Source organism: Sciurus carolinensis, chromosome 7 (assembly GCF_902686445.1).
Source record: "Sciurus carolinensis chromosome 7, mSciCar1.2, whole genome shotgun sequence".
Taxonomy (NCBI): domain Eukaryota; kingdom Metazoa; phylum Chordata; class Mammalia; order Rodentia; family Sciuridae; genus Sciurus; species Sciurus carolinensis.
The window spans coordinates 113,823,275-113,844,517 of record NC_062219.1 but is presented as its reverse complement, the minus strand read 5'-3'; the positions used below and the strand labels follow the sequence as shown (position 1 = coordinate 113,844,517).

General features: G+C 41.9%; 2 protein-coding genes across 8 annotated transcripts in view; one reads left to right on the top strand and one right to left on the bottom strand.

Annotated features, from left to right (window-relative positions):
• Positions 1-11: 11 nt before the first annotated feature.
• On the top strand, positions 12-705 carry Tomm6 (translocase of outer mitochondrial membrane 6). Its single transcript, XM_047557516.1, has 2 exons — positions 12-172; positions 605-705. Exons 1-2 carry the CDS (start codon positions 45-47, stop codon positions 699-701), a joined length of 225 nt encoding a protein of 74 aa, XP_047413472.1. The 5' UTR covers positions 12-44; the 3' UTR covers positions 702-705.
• A 5,503-nt stretch (positions 706-6,208) lies between these two features.
• Positions 6,209-21,243, bottom strand: part of Usp49 (ubiquitin specific peptidase 49) — an 82,474-nt gene continuing 67,439 nt past the window's right edge. Inside the window, exons 5-10 of one of the 7 annotated variants that reach the window (XM_047557508.1) lie at positions 14,871-16,257; positions 13,442-13,646; positions 9,819-9,927; positions 9,223-9,277; positions 9,072-9,140; positions 7,754-7,926 (exon numbers count right to left, since the gene is read on the bottom strand). In XM_047557508.1, the coding sequence (XP_047413464.1) occupies positions 7,894-7,926; positions 9,072-9,140; positions 9,223-9,277; positions 9,819-9,927; positions 13,442-13,646; positions 14,871-16,229 (1,830 nt within the window). In that variant the 5' untranslated portion in view covers positions 16,230-16,257 and the 3' untranslated portion in view covers positions 7,754-7,893. The other 6 variants (XM_047557509.1, XM_047557505.1, XM_047557511.1 and 3 more) reach the window with 6 other exon arrangements.

Sequence of the window (21,243 nt, the reverse complement as noted above, 5' to 3'; positions counted from 1 at the left end):
GTGAGGTACGTCTTGCAAGTGCAGTGCAGGGATCGAAAGTATTGATGGCTTCCAGTGGGGTTCCGGTGAGCGCTACCAGCTCTGCAAATGAAGCCCCCGAAATTCCGGACAACGTAGGAGACTGGCTCCGGGGAGTCTACCGCTTTGCCACCGATAGGAATGATTTCCGGAGGTAACCGAGCCTGGGGCGCTTGGTCCCTCTCGCCCGTGTATACCTGTATTTTCTCCTCCCGGCGAGGTTGGCGTCCGTTTTTGTACATTGCCAACTTAGTAGCTCCAAGTAACCCTGGGTGTTCTTTCCTGCGGTCCTTGACCGGGAGGATTCCCATGTGGCATAGTCGATCTGTCACGTGGCTATTAAAGAATGTCACCCTGACCGGGGGGACGGGGAACAAGCGACATCACACACTAGGCTTTTCAGTGACGAGTGTCTAATTGGCCTTTGCAATTGAACTTGCTCTTTTTAGGAACAGAAGTGAACCCTAGATCCCTATGTGGGTATTGGGCAATAGCCTCGGCTAATGGGTAGATTTTTCCCGTAGTATTTTTTTAGCCATACAGGTGACTTAGTGACCATAGAGTTAATGAAATATATTCTCTCCAGGAACTTGATCCTGAATTTGGGACTCTTTGCAGCGGGAGTTTGGCTGGCCCGGAACTTGAGTGATATTGACCTAATGGCACCTCAGCCAGGGGTTTAGCCAAGTAGGTGAGCACTTAACCACCTCTCTGCCTATCTTAGCAGCCCTAGAGGTTAGGAGAAGCAATAATTTACATCACCTCTTGAAATGTAGTAGAGAGACGATGTAAAATCCTTAGCTTTTCCAAGTGTTGCTAGATGTTCAAAAGATCTGAAAATCTTTCTTAACCGGTTTTCCATTTCTAATGCTACCTGTTGTCCTATCATCTTATTGCAGACAAATGGAATTCCTGTGCTGCACCCAAACCTTCCAAAAACAGCCTACAATCTGTGACTGGCACAAGGTATTCCCTGATGGCAGCTGAAGTTGGATTCAGAGGGCACATTCACCTTCCCCAGCTGAATTCCATTCTCTGGTCAACATTCATCCTCTGCCTAAGTGTTGCCTCTGTTCTATAAAGTTCTGTATATAGTTCCTAAGTTTCTGTTTAGGTGATCTTTGTTCTTGTTCCAAGGAATAATAATGGTGTTATAACAAATATTTGAAATAAAGATCACACAACAAAGATAGCCATTTTATTCTTTTAATAAGAAACTTCTGCTTACAAAAAACAAGGTGTAAAAAGTCCAGATTTACAAAAATCATAAAAACATGATTTATATTTCACACTTGAAAGAGACAGGAACAAGTCCCAATGGGGTTGGAGGTGGTTTGCCTCACATTAAAAGAAGAAAAAAAAATTGCAACCACCCACTACACATAGATACCAACATAACATGAAGCTTATTCTTGAGGAATTTCTATTGTTGAGCAGTATTGGGGAAGAAGCCATTTGGTGTTGCATAGCATTTTAGTATACCAGGTGGGTTTTCCAGGCACCAGGGAGGCATTGTTGCTGGAATAGAATGAGGTTTGGTGGCAGAAAGGGCAGTGATGCATAGGTGGAGGAAGATCTAAGTAAGCCCTGGCACTGAGCACTAAAGTGAGAGTGCTGAGGAAGCTGCTTCCTTTGCAAGTAAACGTGTTTTTTGAGCCTAAAATTCATGATAACACATTGTCCAGTAACTTGGGTTCTTTGGAATGGAATATCTAAAGAACTGGCATGGAAAGACTCAGCTATAGAAAAAGGTGAAGATACAGACAGGTTCACCATAATATCTTTCTAATCAATTTACTAGGCATTTTAAAAAAAAATACTGCTTTTATGTGCCCAAGCTCCTATGGAACTGGTGTGAGTTTAAAGGGCTTGAAATAGGTGGATCAGTATATCTGGACCGCTGTGGCTTGTGACACCTGACAGATGTTGTCTAGCAATTTGTTCACTCAAGTCTTTTTTTTTTTTTTCAAAACTCAAGTCTTGACCCTGCTGGTATAAAATTTCATTAAAAAAGTTGTTTGAGAGCTGGGGATGTACTGACAGAGCAAGTACTTTGCATGTACGGGACCCTGGGTTTGATCCCCTGCACCAAAAGAAATAATAACAGAAGGAAAGCTGTTTGAGAATTAATTTTTTTTTTAAAGCACCATTCTCTTGTGAATATTCATCAGATAGATCCTATCTCATTGGAGGAATGAACTATGAGCTTATGGGAATTCAGGTCTGGGACTGGCTTAATATGAAGCCAAGACCCTGTACAGTACACTGGGATTAGAGATCCTCTGAGAGGTTTATAGCTTACTGATGATTATCAAGATGAAGAGTGGTCACATACATTAGAGCAAGGCTTAGGTTTGAAGCCATCACCTCCAGGGGGTCAGGAGGAAATTTTTAAACTCTTAACAGATGCTGAACCCCATTAGACCTGTTGTAAGACCACTGCTAAGACAATACCATTACCTCCTGTTCTTTATAGGAATGAAACTTAGACTCTTAAAGTCTGCTACCTGATCTCATAATTGTTAATAATTCTATTTGATAAAAATTTCCAAAGTTGAGCTGGGTGCTGTTGTGCATGTCCTATAATCCCTGTAGCAACAGGTTGAGGCAGGAGGATTGCAACAGCAAGACCCTGTCTCAAAAAATAAATAAAAAGGACTAGAAATGTAGCTCAGTGGTAAAGTATCCCTGGGTTCAATTCCTAGTACCAAAAATGAATTATTTCCAAAGTTGATAATTAAAATGACAACATGGCAGCTTCCAAAAGTATAATTCAAAATTCACTCAAAATTTAATGTTTAGTTTCAAGTAATTGCATTTACTGTTGCTTGATTTTTAAAGCCACAATGCTGGTTGGGTAAAGTTGCATTTAAACTGGCTTAATTCTTCAGAATAGTACGAATTTAGCAAATAAAGCTATCAAATCTACAATTTCTAAAAAAATTTGATCATTTTTAATGATCAAATGAGTATCATTAATTCTGTGAATGAAAGTGTTGGCTTTCATCATTGCCAACACAACATTCTCTCCAAGGGAAGTCAGTTTTAGATCCTGTTACATTTGTCAGCTCTTGACTAGGTTTTTGGGTTTTTGTTTTTTTGTTTTGTTTTGGTTTGGTTTTTTGGTTTTTGGTGCTAGTGATTGAACCCAGGGCATCAGCATGCTAGACAAGCGCTCTATCCCTGAGCTACATCCCCATAGTTAGTTGGATTTTAAATGAAACATGCCAGCATAAGTATGGAACAAATCCACAAAAATGACTGCTTCGGTGCTACAGTAGCTATGGAATAACTAGAGCAGTGTGTGGGCTGAACAAGTACATAGTGATTGAAGTCATAGCCCCAGACCAAGGAAATGGTTACTAACCATGTCAGATGTAAACTAAACACACAGTCCTCTTTTAGAAGGTGTTTTTCAGCTTTAGTGCTGACTAAAAAGAATCTAAGCCACCAGGGAGATGCATATGTACCTGGTAAAAACCTAAGTGGCCATGAGAAGTTTTACCCCAAAGATATAGCTCTTCACTTAATTAGTGCAGTTAACTAGGCTAAGGGACCCAGTTATCAAGTGTGCTTGGAATGGTGAGCTTCTTAAAAATCCTTTGGTGTGAAGTCTCATGAGCAGAGGAAACCTTAAGATTGGGTGGAAACAAAGAAACAGGCTTTGAACAGCCCTGAAGTGCGTGGACTCAGCTCACTCCCACAGCCATTCAGATCCACCGTCCATATCCATTCACCATTCCAGTCAACACCTGCCTGGGAAAGAGTGTGGGGAGCAGGATGGAGGCTTCTTGTTTGCATCATTCCCTTTGCATATTACACAGTGCACTGGTTTCCCTTAGAATTCACATATAGGGGATTGTTTTCTACACTGCTTCCTGCTATTTTGTGCAAAAGAACTTCAGAACCAATGGAGGTACCACTTCAGGAGGAACCACTTTTGTTTTTGACTTCTACCACAAGTTGCCCAGCATAAGTCATTATTTTGATAAAGACTAAAAGGCCTTTTCTGACCATTTGTGCTCTCCCAACCAGCTGGAAAAGCAACCCTTCCATTTACAAGCTTTAACCCCAGATAGGGATATAGAACACATTTAGGAAGGGGTAGTCTTTCAGCCTGCTTTGCAAAGGCCAGAGAATGGAACATACAAAGATATATAGTAGGCCTTAAAAGATAGCCATTTGATGAGTAATCACAAATAGGAACAACTTGGACATTACAATAAAATTTCAGAAGTTGCTGGTAAGAATGATTTGCATTTACACACAAGAGATATGAAATGCTCTCAACAATACATAGACCCATTTGCCACTTGAAATGATATGAAGGAATCCTTTCCCTTAATCTTTTCAATCTCATGCAAACCATAATTGAGTACAAGGCACCAATTTATGAATTGTATAAAATTAGTTCACAAAGCTTTATCAGTAAAACAAACTTCATTTCTCCCTCCTTGTCCCCCCCCCCACCTCCCCCCCAACCCCCAACCAAGTTTTCATTCTGCACTACTGTCTACCTCTCTGGCTTGCACTGGGGCATGCCCCGCTGCTAGCCAATCCACCCCATTGGTTCTTCCCTTGCACTTGGATGGAGTTGCAAGCATAGCCAGAGTAGAGAACTCATACAATCATTGGCTCTAGAAGCCTTGCCCTTAAGAACAAAAATAAACTCTGCTATTGAGTCCATAGGACACATTAACACTTCTACAGTTTCCAATTTTCTTCATGACATTTTAAGAGATATCTGGAAATTTTTTACAGTGTGGCACTGCCCCCTACCTCAGCCTAACAGGGGCTGGATCAAAGCTAACGAGAGCTCTGTTCACAATTTAAAAAGCGCTTCAGTTCCTGGCAGCCAAGGGCACTCCTAATTTTTTTACACTAGCATGGATGCTGGTCTCAGAGGCAACCACAAGTATGAGGGTCAGGCTAGACTGAGGTAAGAAATCTTTTTTGAGGGCCAGGGTGCATTCTTCTTGGCTGGTTACGGCAGCAAGTAAACACACCAGCCAACTACAAAGGGTTATTGGAATGAGACTCTTGACTACTTGCCCTGGGAAAGAAGCAGGCCTTTAAGATTCAGTAGATCTTGGGTTTGATTTGGCAGCAGCTAGTCAACTTCTACCTGTTCTTATTTTCTTCTCTTCCTAATGTTTCAATTAATGTAAGATGCAACTGAGACATTCATCTGTTTCCAATGTATAAATAAATTAAAGGCAAAGGGACACTTCCCTCAACAGCTATTGGCTTATGCAGTGGTGAACTCTTTTCTGTAATTAAAAAAAAAAAAAAAAATCTCCTTGAAAACTTAGCAGTGTCTAGTGCTGCTGCTTCTGGTACCTGAGGTGTCTGTGACTGCAATGGGCACCTTCATAAGGGTGTAGCTCAGTGGAGACGCTGATGTTGGCTTCTGTTCCAACTCATTTTAAATGACTTTATTAATTTGATATGTGAGTCCTTAGCTAATAAGCACTTATTTTACAAAGAATCTGCTTAATAATCCTTACAGTATTTGATATAAAACTATTTTTAAAATTTAATGTGAAGATCTTTTAATTTTTATGTTTACTAATCAATATTTCTGGACAGCCAGAGGGGTGAAGCAGGTGCTCTATCAGTTCTTCTCTATCTTGTAAGTTCTCTTTCTAGAATAATAAATACAGGCGTCAAGACGAGGCACTATTCAGTCTCCTTTACTTTTCACACTCCTTCGGTTTTTGTTTGTTCATTTGTTTGTTAATGGGCTTTGCTGTAGCCATAAGAAGTCATCCCCAGTTATGCCAACTTAGGAATGTGGACTTTGAGAGCACAGTTTCACATCAGAGCCTCTGACAGAAATGAGAGCTGTGACACTTTAAAACAGTGTCCAGGAGAGGGTGAACCCAGGCAAAGCTCATACAAAGAAGCCTGCAGTAGACAATATAAACCAAACAGCATAAAAATGCCATACGCTATCGCTTCCAAATAAAAGCTAAATATTACAGAAACCTCACAGTGTTGGAAAAAGCAAGTATAATTTAAAATATAGTCACTCCTTCCTATCAGGGCGAGCCATTTTCTGTCTGAATTTCCTCTATGCCTCTGGGCTGTCTGGCAGGCCCTATGGGAGAGTTCAACTCAAAAGAGATCGACAGCAAATGCGTTCAACTCAAAAGAGATCGACAGCAAATGCTACAGATCTGTTTGGGAAATGTGGCTCATCAGCACTGCTAAAGCTATAACCCTCATTCTTTAGCCTCACTTTTCCCACACCCCACCCCTCCCCAAACTCCCTTCCATATCTACTCCCTTCAAGTGACAACTGTACTTCTACCTGAATTCAAACACTATGATATACTCAGTCAAAAGATGAGCATTCATAGGGACAGATTGGGGCTCACTGCCGTAAGCACCACAATGACAGGGTTTGCCTTCACTTTCATTGGGAGTTTAAGCAAAGGATTGAGAAGGGAAATTCTGGTGCCTGATGTCAAGGAGAGTTTTTGTTTGGCAATCTCATCTCATTTGGAAACTGACCCAATTTTAAAAGAAAAAAAAAAAATTTTCCTAGCACTGGAATAAAGGAGAGGGCACTTTTACTTTTTTTTTCCTGATGAACTGAGGATAGGTAGCTAAAGCAACAGTGGGAGCAGCAGACTGAGAAGGAAACAGGCCAGGGCCATCAGCAACAAAGTGGACACACACAGTGGATTCCTAAGTAATTCCCCCACCCTAGGAAAGCAAAAGCTCCCAAGCCTTACAAACACAAATGTTCTACCTCTCCAGGTGTAGGAAAGAATCTGCAGGTGAAGAAACCACACGCTGCACCAAGGTAAGAAGGGGCAGCAGGCATTCAGGTAAGCCCTGCCTGTCCTTACTGCATTCCAAGAAAGCCTGAGACAACTGACCTCCAGACCAATTTAAACTGAACCACGAGCTTGCCCTAGACCTGAACCAGGGAACTGCTGCAGAACTGGGATAGCCAGGAGAGCCCCTTGGCTCAGCATGCAGCAGAGAACATGTACTAGTCCAATGCTTCTTCATATCAACTGTCCCTTCTTTTAAAGAAAGGGGTGTTCATGCCAGTCTCAGAAGTGTTGAATGATTAAATAGCAGCAGCCAGGGAGGGTATGACACGTGAGAATTCCATGTGTCATTCCACTCTTCAACTGCTATTCCCTAAAAAAGGAAGTTTCTAAGTTTTCAACCCTCAAAGGTTAGTTCCTTTGTGGGAATAAAACCTTGGACTTTACCTCCCACCTCAGAACCAATCCCATCCAACAAGCTGCCAGCCCAGGAGCCCTCTTCATGTGCTCTGTCCAGGGTTGGTCACCTTGAGAACATTCTTCTGGTGCTGCTAGAGGTCCTGGTTAGTATAGGTGACTCACATAATGGGAGAGAAGACATGGCTGCTCTCCTGGCTAGATGATCAATCCCCACCCCCCCCTTTCCTCAACCCAGATCCCTCTATGTTCAGAAGCAACTGATGAAAGAATCTTCATAGAAGTTACTCCTTTTGATTTGTTTTATGAAAGGAGAGAATTTCTAAATGCATTCAAAAGAAAGTGACTACAAATATTATGATAGGACATGAATCACCTGGCACCTTCCATTCTAGACCCAGTGAGGCAAACCTAGTAATCTGTTCCTGCAGTAAGTAGCCTTATTTCCTATGAGAGGAAAGATGTGTGGACACCAACAAATTAAAAACAAAGCAGTCTTTATCCATGCCTCTCAGTCAGGGGATTATCTGCGGTCTGCCTTCATCCTTGTTGTTGGACTGCACCTGAGCTCGGAGTTGTGTTTCTGAGATTCTTGCATTGCCCTGCACTGTTCTTTGAGTGTAAAAAAGAATGTAGGCCTGGGTTTTGCACACTTCCTCGACACTGCATACATTCAGCTTTGAGTCATTGCAGTGGACCCAAAAACCTAGGAAACCAAAGGAGAGAAAAAGAAAATGACTTCCCAATTCACATTTCCAGTCAGCTGCAAAACCAGGAGATGAAGAAAGGAACAGAGGAGTTCTGAACACAGCCACCCTGATTACTGTGACGCAGGAAGGACTAGTAAATGAAACCAGGCTTCCCTGTAACCACCAGCATTAAGCCTACCAGTAAACCAACCATGAATACTGCAGATAGTATTCACTGTCATTTTTGTCATCAGCTTACTCAGTCTTTTTCCTTTGTCATTAGAGCCTTTCACAGAGATAGCCAGGATCCTAGGAACTATGCATTGGGACGAGGAGAAGAGAAATGAAAATAGAGGGGACTAATGAAGAAAAATTAGAAGGATAAACAAGTTATTTGTTCACAGGTTCTGAGCACCCCAAGTGCTGAGGGGTTCAAGACTGGGGCACTGCACCCCATGTGCCTCAGATGGTAGTCAGGAAGCTCCGCCCTAGGGAACAAGGACCAAAAGCTCCTTTGGAGGGGCCCTTGCATCCCCACTTTTTCCAGAGTAAGGGAGGTAATAAGGACACAGAAAGTGATCAAGAATGTCCTCAGCTTTATTTTAAGTGAGCCTAGTGAGATTCATAGCATATCTCCACAAAATCACACAGGTACTATAGTTTCTGCACAACCAAGAAGGAAACTGAGGTCTGCAGAAGTAGCATTACCACAGCAACAGTAATACTATCGACAACCAATACTACTAATAATATTGTGATTGAGCTAGGATTATATAGTAGGCACTGATCTAAGCACTTTTACATATGTCAGTTCCTTTTAATTCTTAAATCAACTTTATGGGCTGGGGTTGTAGCTCAGGGGTAGAGCGCTTGCCTAATGTGTAAGGCACTGGGTTCCATCCTCGGCACCATATATAAATAAATAAAATAAAAGTATCGTGTCCATCTGCAACTAAAAATATTTTTAAAAAAAAATCAACTTTATGTTACTTAGTATATATCCAAAATGTGAATCCAACTTTCATATTTCTTTTCACTGAATTTTAACGTACATAGTTTTCCCCTAGGTGACCTGTGGGATGGAAATAAAAGAAAGGCAATAAAATATGGACAAACCAACCCTTTTCCGTGTCCCCCACCCCACAGAGTAAAGCGCACGCACCTCCCTCTGTGTTGTAGCAATAGGCTGTGTAGTGTCCTGAGCCAAACCCTTTCCCGTGATGCATGACCACTGCGGAGAGATCATAGGCAAAGGTCTCTTTGTCAAGAGAGGAGAGCATGTCCCTGCAGCAGTAAGGTTCCATGGTTAATACCTGGTCAAAGACGACATGGACCCCAATCTTCTCTCGATGGTTACGGCCAGACCACCTAGAACATGGACATAAACATCTTACCAACCAGTGAAAACTGGCATGTGTGCTTATAGATAGCTTTAGACAAAACAGGGAAGTGAGAAAACTTAAGTTTCCACCTTTGGTTTGCCCATCAATAAAGTATAATCATCAATGTCCACATATATTTGCTGTGAATGTTCCACAAAGTACTTTGAACCTAGAAATTCCTAAGCAAGCAATTCAGGCAATTTACTACCTGTCCTTCTTTTCAGATTATTCTGAAACTTCATCCTGAAGATGAATCTACAGTAAGTCCAGGAAAGGCCAGAAAATCTTCAGGCACAGATATCTGGTGTAGGCTAGACAGTTAAACAGGGCCACAGAGCAGAAGCCCTGTCCTGCTGGGCTCCAATATCAGTTGGCCTTCCTATATGTGAACCACTGAATCTCCATGGAAAGCTCAAGGTCTCAAGAGAATAGAATTTCCCTCCCGGCAAGATGTCTGCCTTCTCCAAGCCTTTGAGGCAGCTATTCCCACAGTTCACAGCCATCTGGGACTCCCAGAGCAAGCTCACCTGAATCTTTTAAGGTGCAGCCGGAGGACCTGAGGTAGTCTGTAGATCATTAACTGCTTTCTAGCTTCACTCAGAACAAGGGGTTTTGGATTGGACTTGCGTCGTTTGCCTATATGGTTTGGGAAGGTATAAGACATAGGTTGTAAGGAGTCTCATTCTTTCCTAGCTATGGCAGAGACGATGACTTGCCACTCGATATGCATTCTCCTTAGTATTTGACCCCCAGTTTTATTTGGGGCGGTTTAATGTGATGCTCTGTAAGACTGCACTTCCTAGCTTCTCATGTCTGCATGGTATGGCTCTAGAGCTGCTGAGATGAAAGGAATGACTGGGCAGCACTCTGGGAAGGCTGCTTAAGGAGGGCTTACGGTCTGGGACCATGACCTGGAGGATGGAAGTCTTGCACTAGGACAGTAAACCAGGAGGGAGGAGCTCGGGTTCCTGATGACCATGAAGCCAGCATGCCAGCCCCTGAGTGTCCTTCAGACTTCTTTTATAAAACAAAAAAATAAAGTTTTATCTTATTGAAGCCATTTTAATTTGGGTTGACTGTTACAAGCAACCAAAACAAACTGGTATGGGTTCAGGATGGTGCACTCTAGATGTCATGGACTCATTGATGGAATATAATGGACAGCCACTGCAATAGCACGTACATATGGTTGAATATGCTGGGGTTTTATACACTTATAATTTAAATTATGATGCACTATAACTTTAAAAAGCTTTTTGTTTTCATAAAACAGGCCTAACTCAATTTTCTGCTCACAGCTAGTTGTAAGTTAAATGAATAAAAAATTATTTAAAACTCTGAATCTCAGTTTCCTCAGCAGTAAAATGGGGACTAATGAATATAATTGAGGGTTAGGAAAAGATAAAAGTATAAGATTATCAAAGGACAGAATATTTTAAACTTTTCTTCAGCATGATTTCTGGCATACACAAATGTTCAGAAAATAAACTTTGTTATTTCAATTTCTTATGCTGTGCCTAGCTTTTGAAACATGGTTCTTGGATAAGGCATACTACTAGGCATGCAAGACAAGGCTTGTAGGCCAGCCAAGTTCATCCAATCCAACAATAGCACCAGACTTTTATTTTGTTCCTAAAGCTATTGAATTGTGGAGGAAATGCATTTCTAAAATTTTAGCAAATAATCAATGGAAATAAAGTTCTCTTAATTTCCATCAGAGGCCTTCTCTATAACCATTTACTGATAATTAGAGAGGCAAATGGGTGGGAATGCAAAATTAGTGGTTTGCTGAGGTGCCTGCTAATTTTCTCTGAACTGTTGCTTTCATGGTCTCAGTATATGAAGAGCTGGGCATCTGATTCCAAGTCCAGTCTGCAGGACTTGTGAAAGGCAGCCAAGCACAGTCTGATGACGTTATCACAGCTTTCTGTGACAATAGGACGTGGAGGTGTAGCTGCTCATAATAGACTGCATCAGAATGAGCATGCCGCAGGAGTTTTTATCAAAGCAATGCAGTCATGACACACGGGGGCAGGAACAGAAGCAGCATTCAAAGAGGGGCCTGGCCCTATTTTCCATTTCTGTTCACAACATTTTTGAAAATTATTGCAGCTCTGCTTGGGAACCTGGCAGTGACTGCCACCCTCAGCAGAGGGAGCATGTGAGCTAAGATGAAGACAATGTAGAATCCGGCTTTGTTTCCCTAAAATGAAATTCACAAAGAAAAAGAAATTACTGATTCAATTAAGATTGATCAGTTCTGTCTGTTTGATTAAGGTGGCCACACAGAGAGGTAGAAGGCTGACAATTCTGAAACTTCATGATCAATGCATCTATCCCCTCACTCAGTTTTCCTCCCCTGCCATCATTTGTACCTGCCTAGAGAAATCTTGATAAATTGGCACATCTGGCAAGCAAAAGAACAATCTTTTCTTGCAAAAATAAATAAAAGTATATTTTGCCTTATCTATCATTATCCACAAAGATGGAGTTAAAGCTGTTAATATTCTTTTGTTTCTTACACATAGAAAGCTTTATGGAACACTCAAAAAAAAGAAAAAAAGAAAAAAACAGAAACTGCTCTAATTAAACAATTTAACCTACCACCTCTCACCTGCCTCTGTATCCAAAATGAAATAGGACAGGTGGGTTTACGGTTAGTCAAGTATGTGTCCAATTTTAAAATGGCAATATGATATCTAGCACGATTTATTTTTTAATTTTTTATTTTTTTAGTGGAACTGCAAATTGAATCCACCAGGGTCACTTTACCACTGAGTTACAGTCCCAGCCCTTTTTATTTTTTATTTTGAGACAGGGTCTCACTAAGTTGATGAAGCCTGGAACTTGCAGTTCTCCTGACTCAGCCTCCAGAGTTGCTATGGGATTATAGGTGTGTACCATCATGCCTAGCTGCCACAACTTACTATTTTAAAAAACCATGTGGAAAATACATTAAGAAGTACTACCAGTGGGGTGAGGTGGTGCATGCCTGTAATTCCAGTGGTTCAGGAGGCTGAGGCAGGAAGATCATGAGTTTGAAGCCAGCCTCAGCAACTTAGCAAGGCCCTAAGCAACTCAGCAACTCAGTGAGATCCTGTCTCAAAATAAGATATAAAAAAGGACTGGGGATGTGACTCAGTGGTTATGCACCCCTGGATTCAATACCTGGTACCTCCCTCCCCCCAATAAAAAGTAGTAATACCATAAGATTTTTTTCAGTTTTGGGAGGTGCAGCTCAGTGATAGAGCACTTGCCTAGTGCACATGAGGTCCTGGGTTCAATCCCCAACACTACAAAAATAATACTAATAATTTTTCCCCAAAATTTACAATCCAAACTATTATATGACTGCAAATTGACTTCTAGGTCTTTGAACAATCCATTACTTTTATATTTTAGTTTCTAAATCTTTATATGTCATAAAAACCAAACATGAGCTTCCTCATATTTGCTCTGCATCTCCTCTGTACATGCTGAGTTAACAGAAGCATCAAGTGTTACAAAAGGTCCTGCATCAGATATCCATGTAACCATATGGAAGGAGTCCCAATTTCAAGTTAAAACAACAATACTTCCCTTCAAGTTCTTCCCTGAAATGTGAACCTTTCAAGTATGTGAAGAAAAAAAAAACACAGAAAATATCCATGAAGCTGTCAGTGAGCACTTTAAGACTTGCTCTCCTGGTCCTACTGTGCCAATCTTTAGCATCACTTCTGACTTTAAATCTACCAATTCAGTATAAGAACATGCTTTTCTGATACCACAACCTTCAAACAGGCTATGCTGCCTGAACTTAGACTAAATAAGAATTGTCAGGCTCTGCAGTCATGAACTTAAACACTATGAAGCTAAGTGCTACCATTCTCAGAGTCACTATTTCAGCAACCACTTTCAAATACCTCCCAGGATAACAACTAACGTCAATCATGATAGGCCAAAGAAGACAATTCGTAGGCCTTTGTTTTTAATACACGAAGTCCATATTGTTTGTTTCTAGAAAATGGGAGTAAAAGATCTTCAAAAGATGGTTTCAAACCACTCAATATCATTGGTGTTACTTTGCACTAAAGGGGCAAAAGCAGCACCTTTAATCGATATTCCAGTCGCAACCGACTCCACCCCCATCAATTCTCTACTTTGTACTCACTGTTACACTGGTCACAAGCATAGATTCTCCCTTCCAGGGCCTCTGTCTCAGTGAACTTGGCCAGCATCTCAGTAAGCAGGCACTCTGTCTGATTCAAAGGGACAAACCCCTTTTCTATGCAATGATATCGTTCAGGGAATTCCAGGGACAGATCCCAAAAGGGTTCAATAGTATTGGATTTGTAATTGCATGATACACATGTGACCTAGAACGAAAAAATTTATTTGCAGATTATATAATTTTCTACCTTCTCATATACATTTTTGCTTGATTTATATAAGACAAATAACTTTACCAAAGCTAAGTATATAATTTTTTAAAAAATAAAATATTAAAAAAATAAAACTTAAAAAAAAATCGGAGCATATTATATCAGTGTACATATCTAGCTATGTGATAGTAGTTACACACTGGAAAACCACAGAGCACAGTGAATATACCTACTGTTTTCTCTCTTCACCTCTTCACCTCCATCAAAGTATGCTCCGCAGTGGAATGCTGCAGCAGTACACACTGCGAGTTATACTGAAGGCATTCAAGCAATTAGTCTGAGATGGAGAATTTGCGGGTCACTGCTTTACTCACCCTCAAATTCCTCTTCTCAACTTTGGTCATTCTATGAAGCCAACTTGGCCTCTCTTTTTACCCTTGTTAATTGAAGCTCCCCTACATTGATTCTTCTGTCTGCAGAGCCTCAAGTGCTGTGACTAGACTATAACTTTCCCATTTGTACTTCACATGCTCAAAAACAGCATCAATAAACTTTCTCTTCCCATCCCATTCATCAGTCCTTCAAGACACAAAACCTCAGTAAAGTGTAGAGGTTTGGCCTGAATTTCCTACATTGCCCACCTCCTTTCTTTTATCTATAAAGATTCTCTTTCTGCATATTCTCACAAGACCTTATCTACGAATCGACATGGCTAAAGATTCAGGTATGAAATGAAAGGTAATGAGGAACAAGGAGGAAGCTTTTATAAGCCAATGGCATGCTCCCAGCTACCTCTCTTCGGTATAGGTCAAGAAGGGAGATGATCTTTCAAACCAGTATGGGTTCTAGGCAAACTCTTTTCAGTCTCCTAAAAATGATCAAAGCATGGGACACCAACAGTGGGTATTCAATCATAATAATGACAGTATTACCTATATATTCATTAGCAGTTAAAACCATTCACTGAAAAAAAAAAGTGATATGGCTAATTAAACTAAATACCTGGCTGGAAAAAGTGGGCAGGTTCACTCACGAGGTCATCAAAGTGTACAATACAACGACAGTTACAATGGCCACCCTCAAAAAAACATAATCACAACCAAGGTTGGTTATCCTAATTAGCCCAGGAATCGGGAGCTATTCACAGGACGCCCGTACTACTGCAAATGCCTCCCTCCGTGGTGCTGGGGGAGTCAGGGTTAGGGTAACCACACCTACCTGACTGAGCAGCTGCCCGTGAAATATGGTGTTAACCACTTTTAAGACTTGTTTGGTGAGCTTCCTCTGGGAGAAGGGGATGAGGATCCGGCGCGTGGAGCCCTCTGACTCCAGTTCCTGCTGCACTTTGTGCAGCAGCTCACAGAGAAATTCCTGCGCGTCCTGCTGGTCGTAGCCGCGGAAGGCAGGGATCAGGCTCCACACGGAGTGAAGCATGGCAAAGGGCGACACTAGGGCCCACTTCCCGGACCACATGACTCGGAAGAGGGTGTGCAGTTCGTGGCAGAGGGAAATGTGCTTCGAGCTGGGCTCCTTGTTCTGGATGAGCTCCAGGCTTCTGCTGATGGAGGCCCCGCCATTCCAGCAGAGGCCTTCCCGCTCGCACGCCTGGGCTCTGTCGCTCCTCGTGGACAGCTCGGTGGCAGAGCTGCTGGCCGGCCTGCCAGAGAGCTGAGCCTTGCCATTGGTGGCTTGCGGAAACAGATGCTCTGTGGTGGATGGGTCAAGGTTCAGGAAACACTCCCGGAACTTCTGCAGGTGGCTGAGCACCTGGAGGATGGAGTTCATGTAGCAGGTGTTGCCCAGGTTGCGCAGGCCCGTCACGCCTGGGGCCACCGCCGGCTGGCGGCGAGTCTTGAGCGCAGAGGAGCCGGGAGCCGGGTCGGAGGCGGAGAGCGCAGCGGGGCGCGCAGCGGACGGGCCCGCGCGGCGGGGCGCGTGCAGGAGCAGGCGCGCGCTCTTGCGCGGAGGGGCGCTGGCCAGCTCCTCCAGCAGCCGCCGCTTCACCTCCCGCCGCCGCTGCCGCGCAGCCTCCTTCTTGCGCTCCAGCGCCTCCTCCTGCCGCCGCTGCTCCAGTTTCGCCCGGCCCCGAGAGCTCTTCTCGAACCACAGCCGGAGCGTCTTGGCCAGCAAGCGCTGGCGCCGGTACCACAGAGCCGTGAGCATCTGCGGCTGTCCCTGAGGAGCGCGCTGCGGTGGGACCACGTCCTCACCGGAAGCCATGGACCGCAGCGTCCGCCCGCGTCTCACTGACTGGTCCTGCTTCTGGCCGCGCACCGCCAGGAGGGAGCTTCTCAGCAGCTTCAGGTCCCCCTCCGGGTTATCGTTGAGCACGTAGTCCTTGCACAGGTAGCAGAACACGTAGAGATCCCGGACTTCCATGGCTAGAGGGTGTCCAGTCTCTTCAAAGTGTTTCAGTGCGTGGTCCTCAATGTAGCGGCCGCAGGCCACGTGGGAACACTTGAGGCAAGCCCACACCGACTCGGTGGTGGCACACTCCAGGCAGCACCACTTCTGAGGGTTCAGGATGGAGTGGTCCTGGGCGAGCCGTAACCGCCCTACATGTTTGCATCTATCCATGTCTTAGAGCAGTCGCCACCCTCTCAACCTGGCACAAAGCCCCAAAAAAGGGAAGAAAAAAAATAATAACTTTCAGCAAAATCTTTTCTGGAGAAAGACTTGCAATTGGCATTTCAACTTAAGATGCGCTGGTTTTCAACTCAAAACTGGTTCCTTTTAAAGTTGAAACTTGGTATACCGAGTTTCAAATACCAGTAGGAGAGATGAAGAGCCTCAAACAAAATGGTAATCTCAGGTTGATTTTAATGTATTTCAAAGCAGAGATACAGGGTAAGGTAAAGGTAAGAAAAAGCGAGTCTTGCACAAAGTACCATTTTTAAGCTACCTAAGGTGGAAGACCTCCAGCCTCAATTTAAATAACATTTTATGTGTGTCTTTTTCAAAATAACATTTACATCTTGTAGAAGGGGTGGAGAAACTTTCGCTTGTCACTCAAAGGGCAGGTCAGTAAAGAATTAGATAAATCTGACTTAGGACAAGAGGTGGAGTGGCTACTGGAATGTTACTTAACCCAACTATAATTTAAAAAGCAACAAATCTGGCAGAAATGAAAATGATTTTTAAAACACTGGTACCAGTCGCAGTGTTGCTGGCCTATAATCCCAGTGACTTGGGAGGCTGAGATAGAAGGATAGATAGCAAGTGTGAGTTCAGTCCCAGCAAGTTAGTGACCCTGTCTTAAAATAAAAGGACTGGGGATGTAGCTTAGTGGTAAAGTACACTGGATTCAATCCCCAGTACCAAAAAAAGGTAATGTACTGAGCATCTTTTTCTTTGTAATACTGCTTTTTTGATATTGTTCATAAGAAAGTCCTAGTAGGCAGTTTCTCCAGAGGAAAGAAGCTGGTGACTAAAAAGAAAACTTGTTATTCTTTGGAGCCTTAAGGTCCCCAGCAGCAACCCATACCAGCATTTAAAAATTCCCTGAAGGCAGTCCTCTTATAAAATGAATGGCCTTCATCTCCATTTCTTTTCTGCTTTTCATTTCTGTCAGTAACAGTTCCAGATTATGGAGTCGATCCAGAGAAGCCTAAATTCACTGTACTAAGTAGTCCCTTTAGTTTTCCAGATACCCTTTTGGCCTAGTCCAGTGCCAAAACCCATACATAAATGCTTATATAGACTGCAGGACCAAATTAGAGGTCCTTCTGGGGATTGAACTCAGGGGTGCTTAACCACTGAGCCACATACCCAGCCCTTTTTTGTACTTTATTTAGAAACAGGGTCTCACTGAGTTGCTTAGGGCCTTGCTAATTTGCTGAGGCTGGCTTGGAACTCGTGATCCTCCTGCCTCGGCCTCCCGAGCCACTAGGATTGCAGGCGTGTGCCCGCACAGCAGTCCTTCCCTTTTTGAATTGCCCATTCCAGATGGCAGAGGCCAGCTGCCTATAAAAGAAACCCTCATGAATAACTAAAAAGAACAAATAAAATTATTTTTAAAATGACACCCACAAATCATGCAATGATACCCTCTGCCAAGTCAGATCGTGCTTTCCTTTCACTACTGCCACATTTTAGTTTCTACTATATTATTTTCTAATTATCATTGTTTATTATCATTCAAATTATTGCAAGTTTTCTACTGACTTTAGGTCAGTAGTAAAGTGCCCTTTAAGTCATTTCTCTAGATATGTTTGTCCATTTTCTAATTAGATATAATCTCCTTTGGAGAGGACATCTAGTGTTATGTTTCTGTTTACTTCCTTATAATGCCAAGGCTCATGAGTGTGCAACTCTTAGTGGTCAAAAAGTATTGTCAGAATTACCCTTCCAGAGTGGGCATGGTGGTACAATCCTGTAATTCCAGCTACCTGAGAGGGTGGAGCAGGAGCACTGCGAGTTTGAGGCGAGCCTGGGCAACTTAGCAAAGACCCTGTCTCAAAAAGGGCTGCGGAAGTAGTTCAGCAGTAGAGTCTAACAGGCACAAGAACCTGGATTTGATACCCAGCACAAAAACAAACCTCCCATAGGCCGGGGTAGTACTAAAATAACCGTTTTTGTTCACTTTTCTAGGGGTAGTCACCGAGAATAAAAGTTGGATTCACATGGTGCTCTCTTAACCAATTACCGAGGAGACACACACACACACACACACACACACACAATAAAAAGTCAGTAAGGAAGGACTGAAGGGGGAAAATATCAAGAGTCAGGCAATTCCCAAGTTTATCACTATTTTTTAAAATGTAGTACCTGAATCAGAGGACTACACCTACTAGCATCAGAATTCCCTAGGCTTTTTCCTGGTTACTACTCCAGACTTGAACTCATAGAAATCAAAGAATTTTAATTCTCAGATTCTTCCACTCAGACCAACACTATAAAAGAACTTTCTGCAGTGATGGACTATCCTCTGTCTGTGCTGTCCAATACTGTAGTAACTAGTAACGAAATTACCAGGCATTTGAAATGTGGCTAGTGAGACTGAGGGACTGAACTTTTAATTTTGGTAATTTTAGTTAATTAAAATTAAAATTTAAGTAGTCACAGCTGGACCTGGTGGCTCATGCCTGTAATTCCAGCAACTCAGAGGCTGAGGTAAGAGGATCACAAATTTGAGGCCCATTTCAGCAATTTAGCAAGGCCCTAAGCAACTTAGTGAGACCCTGTCTCAAAATAAAAAATTTAAAGGGATTGGGATGTAGTTTAGTGGTAAAGCACCCCTAGAACTGGGGATATAGCTGAGTTGGTAGAGTGCTTGCCTCGCATGTACAAGGCCCTGGGTTTAATCCCCAGCACCACAAAAAAAAAACAAAAAATAAAAACAAAAAAAAAAAACACCCCTGGATTCAATCCCCAGTACCAAAATAAAATAAAATAAAATAGTCATACACAGCTAGTGGCTGCAGTATTAAAACAGTGCAAACTTTTAAACACACCAGGATATACTGTTTAGCTCACTCAGCTTTTCTTTCTTTTTTTTTCTTTCCTTTGAAAAATTCACTACCTACAGAATCAAACCTGAATAGCATCCCGTAATAACTCAAAATGTGATGCCTGGCCAATCCCTATTTTTGCCTCAATGTGTCTTCAGGTATTTAATTGCCAACAAGATCTTATCATATGAAATAGAAGACAGCTTCACATCCTACAAAGAGAGTATTTCTGTAAACAGAAATATAGCAACACAACATCCAGAACACTGATGCCTTACAGAATCAAATTTTGTGCTTGAAAAAATATGCTGGAACAACCAAAAGCCAAAATAGAAAAAACACTAAAACATCATTTCACACCTTCTCAGTGGAGTCCTGTCAAATGGAAAGGGCACTGTGGAAATTCTTCCTTCCAATTTCATTTCTTGATCTATAAATCTGCTGATCACGCACATCCTTTCCTGCACAGCCCTTTTCCCATTACAAATCTGTCGTGGTGACTCAGTAACCTGCCATATGGCAGAGTAAATCCATTCAGGAAAACACAGGGCTACTTTGTACCTCACCACATGGATCTAAGCAAGGCAGACTAGCTTCTCCAGAGGAAAACTATATCTGATCATGACATGGAAATCTCCCAAAAGTGACACAAAAGACAAAAGCTAGTTTAACCAACACACAAGATAAGAGAATGAAAAGAACACAATCTCAGGTAGGCTCTGTTTCAGAAGGACTGTGTTTAACTTACCTCCCACACACTCTGCTTTATTTCGTAACAAGCCCTAATACCCACTAAGAGAAAGAGGAATTCTGTTTTGTATTTTTCTGACATGTACAGCTTTCCCTTCATATTCTGAAAGGTCACAATAATTCTAACATTTCCACCTGAAAGATATATCATCCAGTATGACAGGCACCCAATAACCACAACAGACTTGCAGTGTAGTTGGGAAAAAACAGGATGTATCTGAATAGTTCTACATCGTTAAGTAGATCAGTCATGTAAATAAATGCCCTGCACACCCTGGATCAATCTGCATATGGGAAAGTAACCTGAAAAATATTAGCATTGGTTTTTGCATAGTTTCATTTTAAAAATCAGAATCAACCAGAGCTAAAAAGCACAATCAGTATTTTAAATAATTCTACTAGATAAATGTCACTAAGTATTAAATGAACATATAATGGAATCTTTTCCACTTCTGCCTTTTGTTCTGAAAAGAAATATCTAGATTCACCACATCATTTAAAAAAGTCTCCATGTGAGAGATGACTAAACATAACAATCCTCTTTCAAAAATAGCCTGAAAACATGGTATCTTTTAATTGGACTCTTTCAATTATTCTCAAATAGCAATTTTCTCAGCAGATCTTAAATGCATCACCAGAAATAATATTTCTTGGGGCAGGGGGAATCAACAAAAACAAAATAGGAAAAAAAAAATAAAGAGAACCTTCTTTAGGGAAATTTCCATTTCCCCTCTCTCTCATGTTATCCATTTTTTCTGCTCTTAACTAAGGACCGTGGAATAATCCTGCTTGGTCTTGGTGAGACCAAGTGGCATAAATTCCAGCTTCAGAGAGAGTAGACACTATGGTAACATGCTGACAGCCTTCATTTACATAAAAGAATACTAATTACGTGGTATCATCAACATCTGTGATTCTGCTCACTGCCATATGCGACAGTGCTGGGTATTTTAACCCTTCAACTCACTAAATGTATCCAGAATTGCAAAATCTGAAAAGACTACTTGAAGAGACATAGTGAAGGTGATTTTTATAAGTAACATTTTAGAAGTTAATTTTATTTTTGCTGATATTTTATTTCCAAGTGGTATGAGAAAACATAATCCATTATCAATATATAATACAGGAAAATACTTTTTAAAAATATAGAAATCACATTAAGAGAGGCTGGGGATGTAGCTCAGTGGTAGTGTACTTGCCTAGCATGTGTTAGGCCGTGGGTTTGATCCCAAGCACGGTGGGGGGGGGGGGGGAATCACATTAAGATATAGTTAATAACCCAAAAGAGAAGTGTGTCACAAAAGTACTATGTAGGACTTTACAATGACAGTAACTTTTAAATTTTTAGATTTATGGTCAAAACTAAAACTAAGAAATCAGGGCAGACA